Here is a 16921-nt window from a genome sequence, read left to right on the forward strand (position 1 = left end):
TATCCAAACTCGTGGATCCCACAAATTTTTTTTCCAAAAAAACGATATACTTTCGTTAAATGGATAAATAAAAAGATAATCTTTTCCTTAAATTTTGCTCTAAGAATATTCAATGATTTAATTGAGGAAGAGCATGTGACCGGTGAGCGTGATGACGCTCTTTTTATAGATTTTTTAGACGAGGATATAGCATAAAAAATTTATGAAACGAGGGAATTAGTCTTTGTCTTATCCAGATGAGGTGAGCTGACGCTGACAGAGAAATGAGGCGGCAAAATTAGGCAACTGGTTAAAAAACGCGTGCCATGTCTGGATTGCGTCTGAATCAACCAGCTCCAACCCAGACCGGTAGTTGTATCAACAGGGGCGGCCTAACGGGTTGACTAGGTGACTGGATCGATTCGGGTTTGTTAAAAGACCGGCAGGTGCAACAATCCGGTAAAACCCATTCAACCCGACGAGTTGACCCATGACCCAGTCGATCTGGACGAACCTGGACGAGACCTTGTTTTTTTTTTTTTTTTCAAATGTGGTCTTTTTCCTATATCCTTCTTTTTTATATTTTTTTATTTGGTTATTAATATTTTTTAAAGTTTACTATATAAATATTAGAAAAATATGTTATTTTTTCATTGAAACTCTTTAGTATATTACTTTATGTTCTCAAGAAAAAAATTATTTTTCCAATGTGGTATTTGAAATCCTTTCATATATATACTTTATGTTCACAAGAAAAAAAATTATGTTTTTTTAATGTGAGATTTGAAGCCCTTTCGTATATATACTCTATATTCACAAGAAAAAAGTTATGTTTTTTCAACGTGGGATAAAAGACTTTTTGATTTAAATATTTTAACTTAAAAGGATAACATAGTATCTTTTCAATGTGGGATTTGAAGCCCTTTCATAAATATACTCTATATTCACAAGAAAAAAATTATGTTTTTTCAATGTGAAATTTGAAACCCATTAGTATATATACTCTATGTTCCCAAGAAAAAAATTATTTTTTCAATGTGGGATTTAAACCCTTTCGTATATATACTCTATGTTCACAAGAAAAAAGTTATGTTTTTTTTAATGTGAGATAAAAAAATTTTTGGTTTAAATACTTCAACTTAAAAGGATAACATAATATTTTTTTCAATGTTGGATTTGAAACCTTTTAGTATATATACTCTATGTTCACAATAAAAAAAAAATGTTTTTTCAATGTGGGATAATTTTTTTTATTTAAATACTTCAACTTCAAAGCATAATATAATATCTTTTAAATATGAAATAAAAAACTTTTTAAAATATTTTTTTAAACTTCATTATTTACAACATGTACAGTCTATATTCACATTGATTTTTTCATATAAATATTAAAATTTTAAATATATTTTTTAAAATTTTTCCGGGTTAATCCGGGTTGACCCATAAAACCAAAGACCCGACCCCTTGGCCAGGTCAAACCCGGACCGGGTTTTATAACTATGACATGAAGCAGCTCTAACCCAAACCGGTGGTTGTCAGCTCTAATTAATTTTGTCATTATAAATAAAAGAAAAATAAATAAATAAAGAGAATGGACATTAATCCAAGCATTGAGTTAAAAGAAGGGAAATAATCTTCAATTAGCTTTTTTATTCTCTTCCTTGCAATGGCCAGGCGTGCTGGGCATAGGCCCGTGCGTCTCGATTTTTTTTGTTTTTTTTTTAAATTTTATATTAGATTAAATTTAAATTTAAATTAAAAAATTATTTAATTCTATTAAGTTCATGATTATAATTGTAGCTTGAGCGGGTTAAACAACAACACTCGAGTATTTTTTTTTAATTTTTTTTTAATTGATATATTTTTTAAAAATAATTTTTTTAATTTATGTTTCAATTAATAACTCTCATATAGACTAAAAGTATGATTTTTGAAAACATATAAAAAACAAATAGGGGTAAAAAATGGTTATGATAACTATCTCTTCTTTACAATGCTCACGACATAAAGTCATAGAAAAATTTATTTATTTTTTGACTTTGTATATTAAGTTTATAAAGATAAATAAAACCATATATTGTTTTTTAAGAAATAAAACAGTCTCTTCGAGAGAGATTACCCTCAAAATAATTTTAAAAATTAAAATAAGTCTTATCGAGAGGAGACTATTCTCACAAAAATCAAAAATCAAAATAAGTCTCATCAAGAGGTGATTATTTTCAAAGTAGTCAAAACAAACACAGTTTCATCAGGAAACGGCTACCATTTTAATTAAATAATCAAATAAATAATCTCATTAGAAAATAATCATTTTAATAATCAAATAATCTCATTGAAAAGCGATTACCCTAAACAACAAACATAGTCTCATCGATATGCGACTACCCTCGTACCAAATAATTAAATTAATAGTCTTATTAAAATGTAATTACCCCAATAATTAAATAGTTTTATTGGAAGACAACCACCCCCCAGAGAAAATAAAACAAACATATTCTTATCGAGGACGACTACTCTCGTATCAATTAAACAAATACAAATAGTTTTATTGGAGCTCGACTATCCTTACATCAAATAATCAAACAAATAGTCTTGGAGGCAACTACCGTTTTGGTTTTAAACCCTTTTCTGCTTTTGGTTCTCGTATTCCTTATTCCCAACTCTACTATTCAAGAATATCTGTCGTGAGATCCATCAGCTTGGATTGCCCCAAGTCTCCTTTTTATGATCGAGTTCTCCTTATTAATTTAGCAAACTCATGCATATCTTGCTCACCTCACTTTTCCTCATCAATTGCAATTAATTTTTTTTTTATTGAAATCAAGCTAAATATTTTTAAAGAAATTATTTCATATTTTTAGGTAGTGGTCGTTTTGGATATTCCTGCAAAACATGCAGTGCAAATAAAAAGATAAAAAAAAGAAAGCAAACAAGACGTGCAAAGAAATTAACTGCATGGCCTTTTATTAATATTAAATGAATACACTTAAGCTAATAAAAAAGGTTATTTCCAGCGTCATCTGCCAGATTTATTGAAAATACAACGGTAAAATAAAAAAAAAAAACAAGAACTACTTAAAAATAATAGAGATTTATATATTCGGTGAACCAATTATTGAGTTCCTCAACATCTAGATATTTTCTGACAAGTTAGGCTATGTCCATTTCTTCACTCAATGCACTGATGGATTAATAATGTATATAGGGGGAGAAGTGTCGTGAATATAAGGAATATACATCCTCTCATCATCAGGCTCATGCTCCTTTATCTCTTCTCCCCTTAAAACTTCGTCATCATCTGGTAGTCCTTGTGTTTAGAATTAATACCTAAACCAAAACATTGATCCGTATCCTTCAACTTCATATTCTTACACCCTTTGATTCAATGTATAACACTGTCATATTCTTCAATACTATCAAGGTTTCTTCAATGTTCATGATAACTAATCTTCTATTTGCAATATATTTAAACCTCTAATGTAAAGAAAAAGTGATAGCTCATGCCAAATGAATCCAGGTTCTTTTTAACAACATATTGTAGCTTGGTTGAATGTCTTTCACTTGTAAAGTGACTTGGAATTACTGAGGTTCAATCTCCAAAACAATTTAAATATCACCAATAACGTACTTAATTTGGTGTCCCATTACAAGCTTGAGCTATCATCTTACTAGATTGCATAAGAGATATATACCTCAACTGATAACCTTTCAAGTATACACTTTAGGACGATATTAAAAGATGACCCAATACCTTCCAGACCTAACTCATCTTCTATAAAACACAAGTAATTGGTAACTTTCATGGATTCGAAAGAAATGTCTTGAGAAATATGAGACTCATTCAAGATCTTTTGCAAGACTTTATAGTATGGTTCTAAGCTCAATATTAATGAAAGTAATGAGATCATGACTGATGTCTTTTTTAATTGATCAACCACACTATATTTATTGTGCTTAATTAGCTTGAGGAATTTGACAACCTCCTTATCATCCACTGGTCTCTTCACCTTAGGTGTTTTCAGTTGAACATTCAATCATTTTCCTTTTTTTTAAGCTCTTCTAGGGTGGAGCATCATCCATTTCAAGTTAAGTTGCCCACCTCTTTTATTTTAACCATAAAAGTCTGTATGAATACAGGGGATTGGTTAGTGTGGAAATGATATCCATAATCATGAAGAAGTGATTCATAATTATCATATTTATGAGATATAAACTTCTACAATATCAACTTGGGTGGCCATTCTCATAAGATTGACATCGATAAGAAGTAGACTCTACCTTTTCAGTAGATACCATACCAATCTCTCATGCTTCTTTATATTTTTAAACATAAGGACACCAAGAATTACTAAGGTCTAAACCTCTTGTTGGAACTCTTTGCAATCATCAATATCATGCCCCTAGCTTTTGATAAACTTGCAGAAATGTTCTGTATGCAGTTCATATTGTATTTCTTTCATGCTACTAACATAGCCGGTGACTTTCAATATATCAAACAATGTTGTTATTGGCATCTTCACAATTGCTTTATCTTGATCAATCATTGTATCTTCAAATACCAATATATTCACACTCCTATTATTTTAGCCTATATGATTCGGGAGATGGTTGATATTTATATTAGGTAAATTTGAGTCTCATTCAAAAGCTATCAACTTATATTTAATAAGCAACATAACCCATTTCTTAATGCATTGCAAGTGACAATGCTATAGCCTATCATCCTCGAATGATAATCATATTTCTTCTTCATCTTGTACCGGTATGGGTAAGGTGGTTGGATATATAGTAGGTGGTTGGATATATAGTAGGGGCCAATACTCCTTGTTGATAAAGTGGTAACACTAATAAAGGATAATGAGCTTTTAGGAATTGGGTATCAAATGACATTCCAAGGAACCCAACATTGATTACAACCTTCAATTGAGTACTCCTCATCTGGCATAGGTGAAGACTTGGTGGTATGTTTGCTGTTGTAGGAGCCATGAAAATGTGTTGTGGAGTGTGTATTTCTAAAGCATTCTCTTTGGAGGTTCCTTTCCCAAATGGCCTAGTTTACAGGCATGCTCAAGCAAACTAGTGAGCTTAGGTATTTCGCTCCTTATCCGTTCTATTTCCTTATGGTAATTTTTTTTTCTAGGAGTCTTTTCTTTGTTTTCTATTTTCATTCTCATTCTAGTGTTGTAAGTACATGAAAGAAGTTCGACCTTTTAAGGATGAGATATGTTTTATCATCTGTTAATGAATGAATGAACACATGAATATGCATGCTAAAAATTAGATAATATAATGGGTGACAATGGTTGTAAAAATTATCAATATTATTTAAGAGTTATTCCTAATTTATAGTCTTTTAGAAGGCGAGCTTTCTTTTCTGATTTTGACACAATCATTATTCAAACTCAGTCCTAGGAGAGTATTTTTAACGTGTGTCGATTGATAGAATTAAACTATTAAAACATATTAATCCATTTATTTTAAGAATAAAACTTGAAAACTTTCATTCATTTGAAGATGTTAGAAATAATTTAATACATTGTCCATACATTTTGGGAAGGTGATTTGTGATCTCTTTTCTTCCTAAAATATGAAAATAACCTAAATTATTAACCCATTCATTTTGAGAGGTAAACATTTAACATTTAATCTATTAAAAAATATGGAAATATATAAAAAATAGTTCACTAATACAATTGACTACTCCTGGCCATATGCTATATAAACTCTACCACACTTGTATATCTATTCTAGAAAATCTTGACAATGTGCTAGGTAGATCTTGAAATCTTTGGGTCTATATCCTAGCTCTTGATCGACAATGCGGCGAGCAAAGGCTTGCAATCTATTAGATATTATAGATGCACCTATTGCTTAGCTACTTTTATATATATATATATATATATATATATATATATATATATATATATATATATATTTCAAATATGCTAAATTTGTATAATTAGCCTTAATCAAGACATCATTAAGGTCCATCCAGTGCTCTAGTTGCCCTTGTTATTGGCATTAAAGTTCTTCATTGTCTCTTTTAAGCTTAGTTGCATCACTATTAGCATGCTTTTATAGTGTTACGGGGTGGGCTTATTCTTTTGTGGTAAAACAATTTGCTTTCTTAATCTCTTTATTAACATTTTATGCTTCCTCGAGTTTGTTCTTGAGGCTCTTCATCTTTTCCCTTACCATTTCTCATTCTTCTTCAGCTCGAAATCTAGCTAGTTTTTCCACTCTTATATCAACCTCTAGCTTTTGGTACTTGAGCCATAGTTGTTCTGTGGTAACCTTTCCATCTTCTTCACCTAACTTTCTCCTTTTACTTTCTAACCCCATGTTTTCATCCATGCTTGAAGTGTCTATCTTTTCTAGCGTTTTAACATTTATTTTCCCTTTAGTGGAATTTAATGTAGCCATCCTAATGATGATCTAAGGTAAGTAATTGCTCACTCTATTTTGGAGCCATTATGTGTATAATTCAGAAATCAAAGGTCCATGCTCGAACACTACTTGTTCAACCAATCCTCGAGTCATCTAGTCCTGTTTAATTTGTTTCAACATAACAAATAAGGTCGTATCTTTATGACTACCCCAAAACTGAGCAAGGTCTGCAGCTCTTAGAATACATTGTCAATACCCCAATTTCCTTGCAACAGAGAGGGCACATGATCGACATATCTAGTTGCCCCAATCAAAGGAACATATAGATGTTGTCCACAATAATCCATATATGGTTTTGAACCCGACCAAATTGCTCTCCAAGTAAATGAGGTGGTCGATAATTTTATGGAATAGCTTAATCCACTTTTCTTCCGTAAGTGTTCGCCAATTAATGTTTATAAACTCCTATAAAGGTTTTTGGTTCACCTACTAATCAAATAAAAATATTGATTCTCCTATGATCATGTGACTAACCATCCAAATACATAAAAGTTATACACAACAACACATAGTTCAAGACTAATCAAACCTAATGCCGAGAGAAATAAAACTAGCCTAAAAATACCTAATGCCAATATCTAAATCTTGCCAGTAAGCCATCTTGGACTTTTAACTTTTTATTGAATAAATCTTCCCATGTCTCCCAAAGTTAACTTCTAGTACCTGACTTCTTCTTTACTATACCCATCTTCTCATCAGTATTCAAAAGCTTTGAAATCCATCAGATGGCCTTGTTGTCAAAGAATCAATTCAACTTAAAAGCTTAAGCTGTTAGATGAGGCTCCAAGATATGATTTATATTATTTTCTAACACACCCCCTCAAGTGAAAGCCCTTTGGGCTTGAAACTTGCACAGACTCACATTACCTTGTGCTTAATTTTTATCAAATAAATGAGGATGGTGAGATTCGAACTCGTGACCGCTTAGTCATCAAGGTTCTGATACCATGTCAAGGAACCATCTCAACCCAATAGCTTAAGTTGTTAGATGAGACTCCAAGATATGATTTATATTATTTTCTAACATTTGTGTGCTGATGATGGTAATAGATAATGTATACAAAATAAGATATTTGCAGTAACTGATGATATTCTTCAATAATGGATACCATATCAATTGATTCGAATATGAAGCATTGATATGATGAGTCTTAAAATTATGTCATAATGGCTAACTTCTAATAAGGTATTTTAAAACTTTTGCCAAGTTTTCATACTTCTATCAAAATTCATGTTTATTGAGGATGTCTAGGTTTTCCTGACATATCTAAAGTTTGTTAATATTACTGATGAAGAGCACATACCTCATATAAGGCAAGTCACCAATCGATTTATGGCGTAGACAATCTTCCTCTTATGGTTGTAATGTTTCTGATTCTTTTTAGAACTGCTCTTGATTATAGTTTATAATTTTGGTTATCTTGTCACCTATTTCTAAAATAATATAATCAAATTTTAATATTAAATTCATGAATTCATATTACAAGGAGACAACCTAGAAAATGACTTTATCTATTATGTGTGGGGAGGTTGGCTAATATATTTGTCTTAAAAAGAATCCCTTATCACCTAAGTAATCAAACTTAAAAAGGCTGACTCGAGGGAAATATAGACAGGGAAAAACCCTATTGGTTATTAATCGTGACCATATAGACTTTCAATAAAAGTCTTGAGTTTCATTAGTGTTAGTCTGAGGTATAACCCATCAAGGCACCACCGATTTTTCAATGCTAACTTAAGCGAAGTATATGAAAAATAAAGTGTCATGTAATGAGGGCACAAGAGCAAAACAATATTTTGGGTTTATCAATTACTAGTAAGGGAAAAGTCATAAATGCCATACTACCCTGTAAACTAAAAATTCATTACCTTAACAGGCCGGTTAAAGATGAATAGGCAGGTTAGATCAAAACATGGTGCGTCGTTCTTCTTTACCTTCGATCAAACTGCCCAGACACTCTTTACAGATTGCTATGAAATATGTCTCTTCTTGTCTTGACGGGTCGTGCTTTAAGGATGGCCAAGGATCACTCACTCTAGCTCATTCTACGTCTTGCACTCTCTCTAATTGCATCATGCAACATGTCTGACTCCCTTAGAGTATCTGTGATAAAGTGGATAAAACCTTGGACAATGATCGGCATAAAGCTTAACAACACGTTGTGCACAGAATTATGAGACACACACACTCATAAATGATAGTATATTCCTATTACACTCTTTTTATACAATGAGGTGTGAGTGTTTACAATAAATTTTGAAAGATGTAGGGTTATAAAATTAATAAAATATAGTTTAGAACTACAAAAGGATAGAACGGGACAGCTAAATAGCAATAAATTAGCTTTAACACTTGTGCCATGTTGAAGGGTACTTTTCAAAAGATAATTTTTATTTAATTATTCAATGATTACAATAAATATTTGTAAAGGTCTGAAATATTTAAATTGTGAAAGATAAAATGCATTTTTTAAATTGAAGCCCCCATTTCTTATTTATGTATTTTTTTTTGTTCTGAAGAAAAAATATTTTTTTATTTACAATGTTGTTTTTTAAATATAAATCCAATATAATTAAAATAAATATTTGTAAGAATTTAAGAAATTTAAATAATGAAGTGAAAAAAATATATTTCTTGAACTAATTTTTTTTAATGAAAACATTGTTTTTATTAATAACATGCTTTTTAAGCAAAAAATCATCATGCTTTAAAAAAAATATCATCATAATTTTTAGGTGACTATATACAAAATAAAAAATAATAATTCATTAAAACAATATAAAAATTAACAATCACAATATTGTTGAATTCTCATTGAACATATTAGACTCATATATAATTGTTAAACCAATGGTTGCAAATATAAATATAAAAGATCTCATGAGATCGAGATAACTTCATTGAAAGAAAAAAAATAAAGCATGAAACCTAATTTTCAACTAACCCAATGTTTAATGATAAAATAAAAAAAAGATTAAAAAAACAAACTAAGTCAACTCGGCTTAACATATTAAACCCGTGATTTTGTTCATAAGACTGAGATAACTTTATATAAAAAAAAAACACAAAGCTCTATTTCCAATTGATCCAATTTTGTTGGTTGAAATAAATAAATAAATAAACTAAATCCATGAGATCGAGATAACTCCACAAAAGAATTGAAAAAAATTACGAAGTTCAATTCCCAAACAACCTAATATTAAAAGATGAAATTGAAAAAAAAAATCATAGTGAAAAAAAAAAGATTGAGTTGTTGGAAGGTGGAATTAAAAAAAATCAATAAGAAAAAATTATGAAGCTCAATTTCTAACCAACTTAATGTTGAAGAACAAAATAAAAAAAATATTAATTAGAAAAAGCGGTCCAAAATAAAAACAATCCAGGTCAACTTGGGCTAACCAGTTACACCCACAATATAGATCATGAAATCAAAATAAATTTATAGAAAGTATTAAAAAAAAATTATGAAACCTCACTTTTAATAGATCTAATATTAAAGGTTTAAAGAAAAGAAAATTAAATCCACGAGATTGATATATAACCCAACAAAAAAAATATCATAAAGCATAATTCTTAAAACAATCTAATATTTAAAAATAAAATTAAAAAAAAATTATATTGGTTAATAGTGATAAAATAAAATAATTCTAATAAATAGTATTTTATGGGAATGGCTACACTGACTTATGACTTATCAACATCCTTTAATGTTTGTTAATTAAAAAGTATGACATAATCAAATGACTGGTTAATAGCATTGCAATTGTTAATTTAAATAATATTTTATTTTAAATTAAAAAAATAATTTTCTGGATCTAACAGTTAACACCCATACCTTTGGTATATAAAAAAGGAAAGGGCAGGTGCATGTGCTCCTGCACCCTTTTATATTGAGCGGGCAACGTGTCGTATATTCAATATAAAAAAACATTGTAGCAGACAGCTCGCCATTAACTGCCATAATTCTCCATCCATTGGAGGCGAGGTAGTGAATTTCATTTCGTTTCAGTCGGAATGACCAAAACATTTCATATCAATTTAAAAAATAAAACAAAATGAAATAATTTTTATCTCATTTTAAATCTCGGTTCGTTTCAGATTTTTCAGCTAAATTTCGGCTGGAACATTCCGATTTCATTCCACATGTTCCATTCCACTCTTGAAAAGCCATTGAATCAAATTGAACCTTATTCAATTTAATTAATTAAACCACCCAAGTATAAAAAGCTCCTTTTCATTACTATTTTCAATAATAATGATATTAATAATAATATTGAAAATTATTATTACTATTTTCATTAATAATAATATTAATTTTTTAAAATTAGATTTATCACTAATATATACGGTTTATATTCATGTTGTTTTTTTCATGTTTATACTTTGTAGGAATTTGAGCAAAACAAGGGATGCTTTAGATTCCATTAGCCTTGATAACATTGACTTAACTTTATATTTAAAATATTTGTGTTAAAACATTTTACTTTCATAATATTTTGATATTTTGTTTAAGTTGAATTACTTTAAGTTAAAGATCTATTTAATCTTGACTATTTAGAAATATTTTAAATTTTGAAATTATATTTATTTCGAATTGTGTTTGTATTGCATAATTTATAATTAATTTATCTTGAATTTGAATTATGTTTGTTGAATATATATATATATATATATATATATATATATATATATGAACAGTACAACCCCGAAACAGTACGCCGAAATACTCCGAAACTGAAACATTTCATTTTAATTGAAAAAACAAAACACCTACCGAAACGGAATTGACTACCTTGATTAGAAGTGTTCAAAAAAACTGAAAAACCGATTAAACTGAGAAAATTGAAAAAAAAATAACAAAAAAAACCGATTAAAATTTTGAAAAAACCGACCGGTTCGGTTCGGTTTTTTAAGCTTGGAACCGAAAAAACCGAACCGAATCGAATCTGAACCGGAAAAAACTGGAAAAAAATCGAGCCAAAACCGAGAAAGCTGAAAAAACCGAGCCAAACCGGTTTGAACCGGTTTTTGTTCTTAAAAACCGAACCGAACCGAAACCGGTCGGTTTGAACCGGTTTCGGTTCGGTTTTGGTTTTTTTTTAAAAAAAAAATTTGATTTGATTGTTTTTTTTTATAAAAACCGAACCGAACAAAAAATAAACACCCCTACCATCCATCTCTAGTTGTCATAGAAAAATTGAGCTTGAGGTTTTTGAGCTGTAAGCTCAAATTTTGAGCCCATTTTAACCATAATTCTCCATCATATTCTATTCTCCATCTTCAAAATAAATACATTAACAGTAAAATTAATCTTTTTATAGTCAGGATATTGCTGAATCAAAAGTTTGCGCAGGCACCTAGGCCTAAATTGAAAGGTCTATAACCATGCATACTGGGCCATCCAAGCTAAGCCCGCATGCTTGCATTTTTTTTAATCTATTATTTGTTTAGTTCTTTTATTTCTTTCTTCTTCTAATTCAATCTTTCAATTTTGAGTTTTTATTTAATTTTTTTATTTGTTTTTTTCCTTAATTTTAACAAATTTATATGATGATTTTTAATAGATTTAGTTTTTACTTAGTTTACAAGTAAGAATTCAACATTTTTTTTTTTTTATATTAGGAGGCATGCTTTCTATGTGGCTTTTATTTTTTAATTTTATTCAGTTACGTTTCTTTTCATGTCTTTTTTTATTATTATTTTATAAAATAAAATATTGGTTCCAAAAAATAAAGTTATTAAAATATCTACATCTACATTCACATCTATCTATTGTTAATTATCATTTAGTTTTTACTTGGTTTTAACATAAAATAATAACATATTTTTCTAACATGTTCATCATGTAACCTTGCATTTTTTTTTCTTTGATTTTATTCAATTGTTTTTATGTGTGTGCATTTATTTATATTATCATTTGATTAAATAAAAAATAAATTATAATAAACAAAATTATTAAACACAACCGGGTATATGACCTATGTTATGAGATTAAATATATCTTGATTTACATTTATCTCTCGATTTTTCCAGTTTGATCTTTACTTATCATTAATGATTTTGTTTTTGTATTTATTAACACAAATAATTCTTAATTTATTTAATTGAACGCATTCATAAATTTTTCGATTTATAATTATGATTTTTTATGTAAAAAGGAAAGTTTGAAAAAATCTATATATTTAATTTTTTTTTGTTAAAAAAATTATCCAATCTAAGCGAAGCACGGGTTAGATAGCTAGTGAACTATTATATCGTGTTCGGTTAAAAACATTTAATTGTTTTGTAAACTACTCTTGTAATGTTTAGATTAAAACATGAATGGTACAAATATAAATTTAATACTTTTAAAAAATGAAAATGAATTATTTGTAGGCTTGTTTATTTCATTGATAAAACATTATTTTTTTAACATAATTCAATCTTAGACCAGGTAGAACAAATTCAATTAATTCAAAGTTGGGTTAACTGCCTTCCTGACCACAATAGGACTCTTAACACGGTGCACACCATCTGACCATGTGAGCCCTCCAAACACGTAAGAACTGTCAAACCAGTTGTCCTTGGCCTTCAGCGTGACCTTGAAAGTTTTCTCTTCATTTAGCTTGCTGAATTTCAAACTCTCTGGCTCTACCTTAACTAATATTCCATCAGGCTTCTTGACACGAACTGTGTATAATCCTGGAGTTCCCACGTTCTTTAAGGTTCTAGTCAACGTGACATTTCCTGAGAGATTAGGGACAGTAATTGAAGGATAGTTGAAATTCAACAAACTGATATTCTTCGGTGGGCAAGCATATGGCTCTTCGATGAATATTGACATCTGGGTTGCATTATAGCCGATGGAGCACAGAAAATTCAAGTAATCCGTGGTGGTTAAGTCATAGACCAACCCTGGATCCATCGCGCGGTTTGGCCGCAGATGTCCTGAACCATAGTTGAAGGGGGTTGCCTCCGCAGCAGAAGCTTTGACTATTGGCTGTCTAGCATTGCTACATGTTCTAGCTGGAACATCATAAACATGAAAAGTTTTGTTAGTATGTTGAATTTGAAGTTAAATAAAATCATAATATAGAAACTATAGTGGAGAGCCAACAAATAGAAGCTGAACTACCGGTGGTCATGATTGCTGACTTAATTGCGGCAGGACTCCAATCAGGGTGCATGGTTTTGAGAAGACCAGCAATGCCAGAAACATGGGGGCATGCCATTGAAGTCCCAGATATAACGTTGAAGGAAAGAGGGCGCTGGTCTATAAGCCGAGATAAACGCCTTGGTGCTTTTGTATAGGCAGCTAAAATACTGACTCCAGGTGCAGTGATGTCTGGCTGGAATTTTTAACAAAATTTTGATGTTATGAACACAACAGAGGAATTTATTGTCTCAAAGTCCAACAATAACTCGTCTTTGTTTTTCTTAAATCAAAATAACCAATCATAGAATAGAAAAGAATCCTGCAGCGTACCTTGAGGATCTCTGGTGTAATTTCATTTGGTCCAGTTGATGAAAAGAAAGCCATGACTGGTGCAACCACTTTTCCAATTTCAGTAGAGCCACTTATATATGCTACCGGTGACCTGAAAAGATAAAAACATATTGGTTATATAGAATACTGACTTGCTACAAGATTTGAAAGATCGAAACCAATCAATTAGTACAGAGAACTTAATTACTTTGTGCTGTAGATGTAAGATAAAACGGAAAGACCATCAATTGCTGAGACAATTGAAGTAGGAACAAAGAAACCTTGAGGCATGCTTGAACTCTCTGCAGATTGATCAGCGAGGATCATCCCAACACCACCAGCCTGAGCAACCACCAAGCTCTTCTCGACATCAGGTATCATACCACGAAGACAATACACAATCTTTCCTCTTACCTTTGTTGGGTTGAGGGATTCAGGATAACATAATTGTCTGCCAATCACAAATGCATAAGGATATATATATATATATGCTCAATTAAATAACCAATAAGTCAACATGAATCGGTAGCTTACGCAAGTTGAGCAGAGGCATTTGCAACTTTAGCATCCACAGAATAAACTATAGGGTAATACTTCCTTGCTGACAGGTTATTGGTGTTAAAGCTCGTGCCCTGTTTATAAAAAAAATTCCAAGAATCAAGATATAATGATACAGTTGAACTATGTCGGTTGTTGTAGAGTGTAAATGGGACAGCTTTCTTGTTGCTCATATGCTAAACATAAGAGTTAATTGACTGGATCGATCATCCACTATACTAACCTTGAATTCCTTGTTATTTCCAAGGACAACATTCGATGGAAACTCCCGATCAATTGTGCTAGCCGCAACGGTGAGAACCCACGGAGCTACATTTGAAGTTGTTCCGAAGCTAAGGAATTGTCCGGAGTTCCCAGCCGAGCAAACTACAAGAATCCCGTTCTTAACAGCCTGAAAAGATCCAATTGCAATACCATATCTGAAGTAAGGGATAGCAAGTGCCCTTCCAAGTGAAATGGACAAAATGTCAACCCCATCTTGAATAGCAGCGTCGAAGGCAGCCAATATATCAGCATCATAGCAACCCGGCCAGCACACCTTGTATGAAGCAACTCGTGCATTAGGTGATCCTCCTTTCGCTGTCCCGTAGGCTGATCCTAGGAAATTCGCACCTGAAACAAAGCGACCACCAGCTGTAGATAGAGTGTGGGTACCATGACCATTAGTATCTCTTGCGGTGTTATTGGATGAATCAAGTGGACGGCCTAGAGCTGCCTCATAACCCTTGTTGAAGTACCTTGCTCCGATCAACTTCCTGTAAGTAATGACATTGATTTCTTTTTTTAGAACTTGTATCAAGAAGCATTTTTCACTGTTCTTAGTAATGTTAGAGAGCAGGCGAAGAAAGAAACCTATTGCATTTAACCCCATCATTTGTTTCACAATATCCTTTCCACCTTGTTGGAATTGGTCCCATTCCTTCATCGTTGAAGCTCTCTGATTCCGGCCAGACACCTATCAATCAACCACGAATTAATCAAGAGAAAAAATTAAAATGTTACACAACTAATAAGAAGAAAAAATAAAATAAAGAGGACCATTCAAAAGCAGTTGCCGACCAGTGGATAGCTTAATGAAACATTCGGAAGATGTGTCATCATCGATAATACATTAAGGGCAGCCGCAACGAGGATTTAAATATTAACGTTCTAGAGCTAATAAAATACATTAAGGGCAGTCTTTATGGACCATTCAAAGCTGATGCTCGCTCGTCCAAAGATGAAACAAAGCAGTAGTAAATAGTAATTATGAAACTAATAAAATACACTTTTCCAAGTCAAACACAAGTAAGATTACCAGTGTCAAGATTTCCAATAATTACGTCTTCACCAAATCTTGCCTTTAACCAGATTGAATCAGCAGGGATCTGTCCATTTCTCTCTAGTCCAAGAAACTCCCATGACCGAGTTGTATGCAACTGATTTACTTCATTTGGAAAAACTGATACAACTTCCGGACGGTCTACAACGAGAGGAAAGAACAGTAAACAATCAAAGATCCGAAAATATATTAGACTGTGAAATGAAGCAGAAGGAATGACAATATCATCAGCTTGCCATGTTTTCGTACTCGATAATTGATCCACTTCATCATCTTCGAGGGTTGCAGCAAAGCCATTGATATGACTTGTGTACAAATAAAATATTGCTTCTTTAGCTTTTTCCTTGCTGTTTAATTCACAATTTATCAGTACAGCAATGGAGATGGAATATTTATGAAATTAGTTGTCATTACCTTTTCAAACAAGAACCCAATAGATCATAGTAGGATTCGGTCATTCTATCATTCCCCAAGGTTGAAGGTTTAGAAGTGTGTGAATTTCTCCCGAGATACACCACATAAGACTGAACCATGGAAATCATATATATATTATCATTGGAAAAATAACAGAAAACATGCATAGTAGTTGAGAGTAGGTTTTAACACTACGGTGCTTAATTCCATGCTCTCCGCCCTCTTGTACATGTCAAGACCTTGGCATATACTCAGAACTTGGGCTAAATTTATTTTGATCATGGCAAGCAAAAGCATTGCATGAGTATAAAAGTAAGCAACTGAGAAAGCAAAGGACATGATGATCAAAGGTCAAGAATGATACTTGCCTTTTTCACCGCTAATATTGGACTGATCTGCAGAAAGGACAAAAGGGAGAAAAGAAGCAACAGAGAAGAAATAATCTTCATATTTCCTATACTTTCTTTTCGCTATACAAATGAAAGGCTGCTAATTCTACCCTTTATATAGGATCGTTATCTGAAAATTATCTGCGAAAATGTCTTTGTAATTAATTAAATGAAGCGTGTATGAAGTTTTCAGATGTTATTACTGGTCAATAAATGATAATTAAGTTCTGCTGCTTAGTGACGTTGTCAGATTAATAGTATATTATTGCAAGCAATGCAATAGAAAATCTCAGGATTTGAGCAAGTCCAATCATATGACAGTGTAAGTGATTAGAGAATGTCTGCGT

The 16921-nt window shown here is 31.4% G+C and overlaps 1 protein-coding gene across 1 annotated transcript; it reads right to left on the reverse strand.

Annotated features, from left to right (window-relative positions):
• Window positions 1-12792: 12792 nt before the first annotated feature.
• On the reverse strand, window positions 12793-16699 carry LOC18102999 (subtilisin-like protease SBT5.3). The gene is made up of 11 exons (XM_006377269.3): window positions 16554-16699; window positions 16186-16295; window positions 16021-16118; window positions 15748-15912; window positions 15303-15405; window positions 14674-15205; window positions 14427-14524; window positions 14101-14343; window positions 13893-14004; window positions 13542-13755; window positions 12793-13432 (listed from the first exon to the last, which is right to left on the reverse strand). Exons 1-11 carry the CDS (start codon window positions 16632-16634, stop codon window positions 12876-12878), a joined length of 2313 nt encoding a protein of 770 aa, XP_006377331.3. The 5' UTR covers window positions 16635-16699; the 3' UTR covers window positions 12793-12875.
• Window positions 16700-16921: the final 222 nt, after the last annotated feature.

Source organism: Populus trichocarpa, chromosome 11 (assembly GCF_000002775.5).
Source record: "Populus trichocarpa isolate Nisqually-1 chromosome 11, P.trichocarpa_v4.1, whole genome shotgun sequence".
NCBI classification, from domain to species: domain Eukaryota; kingdom Viridiplantae; phylum Streptophyta; class Magnoliopsida; order Malpighiales; family Salicaceae; genus Populus; species Populus trichocarpa.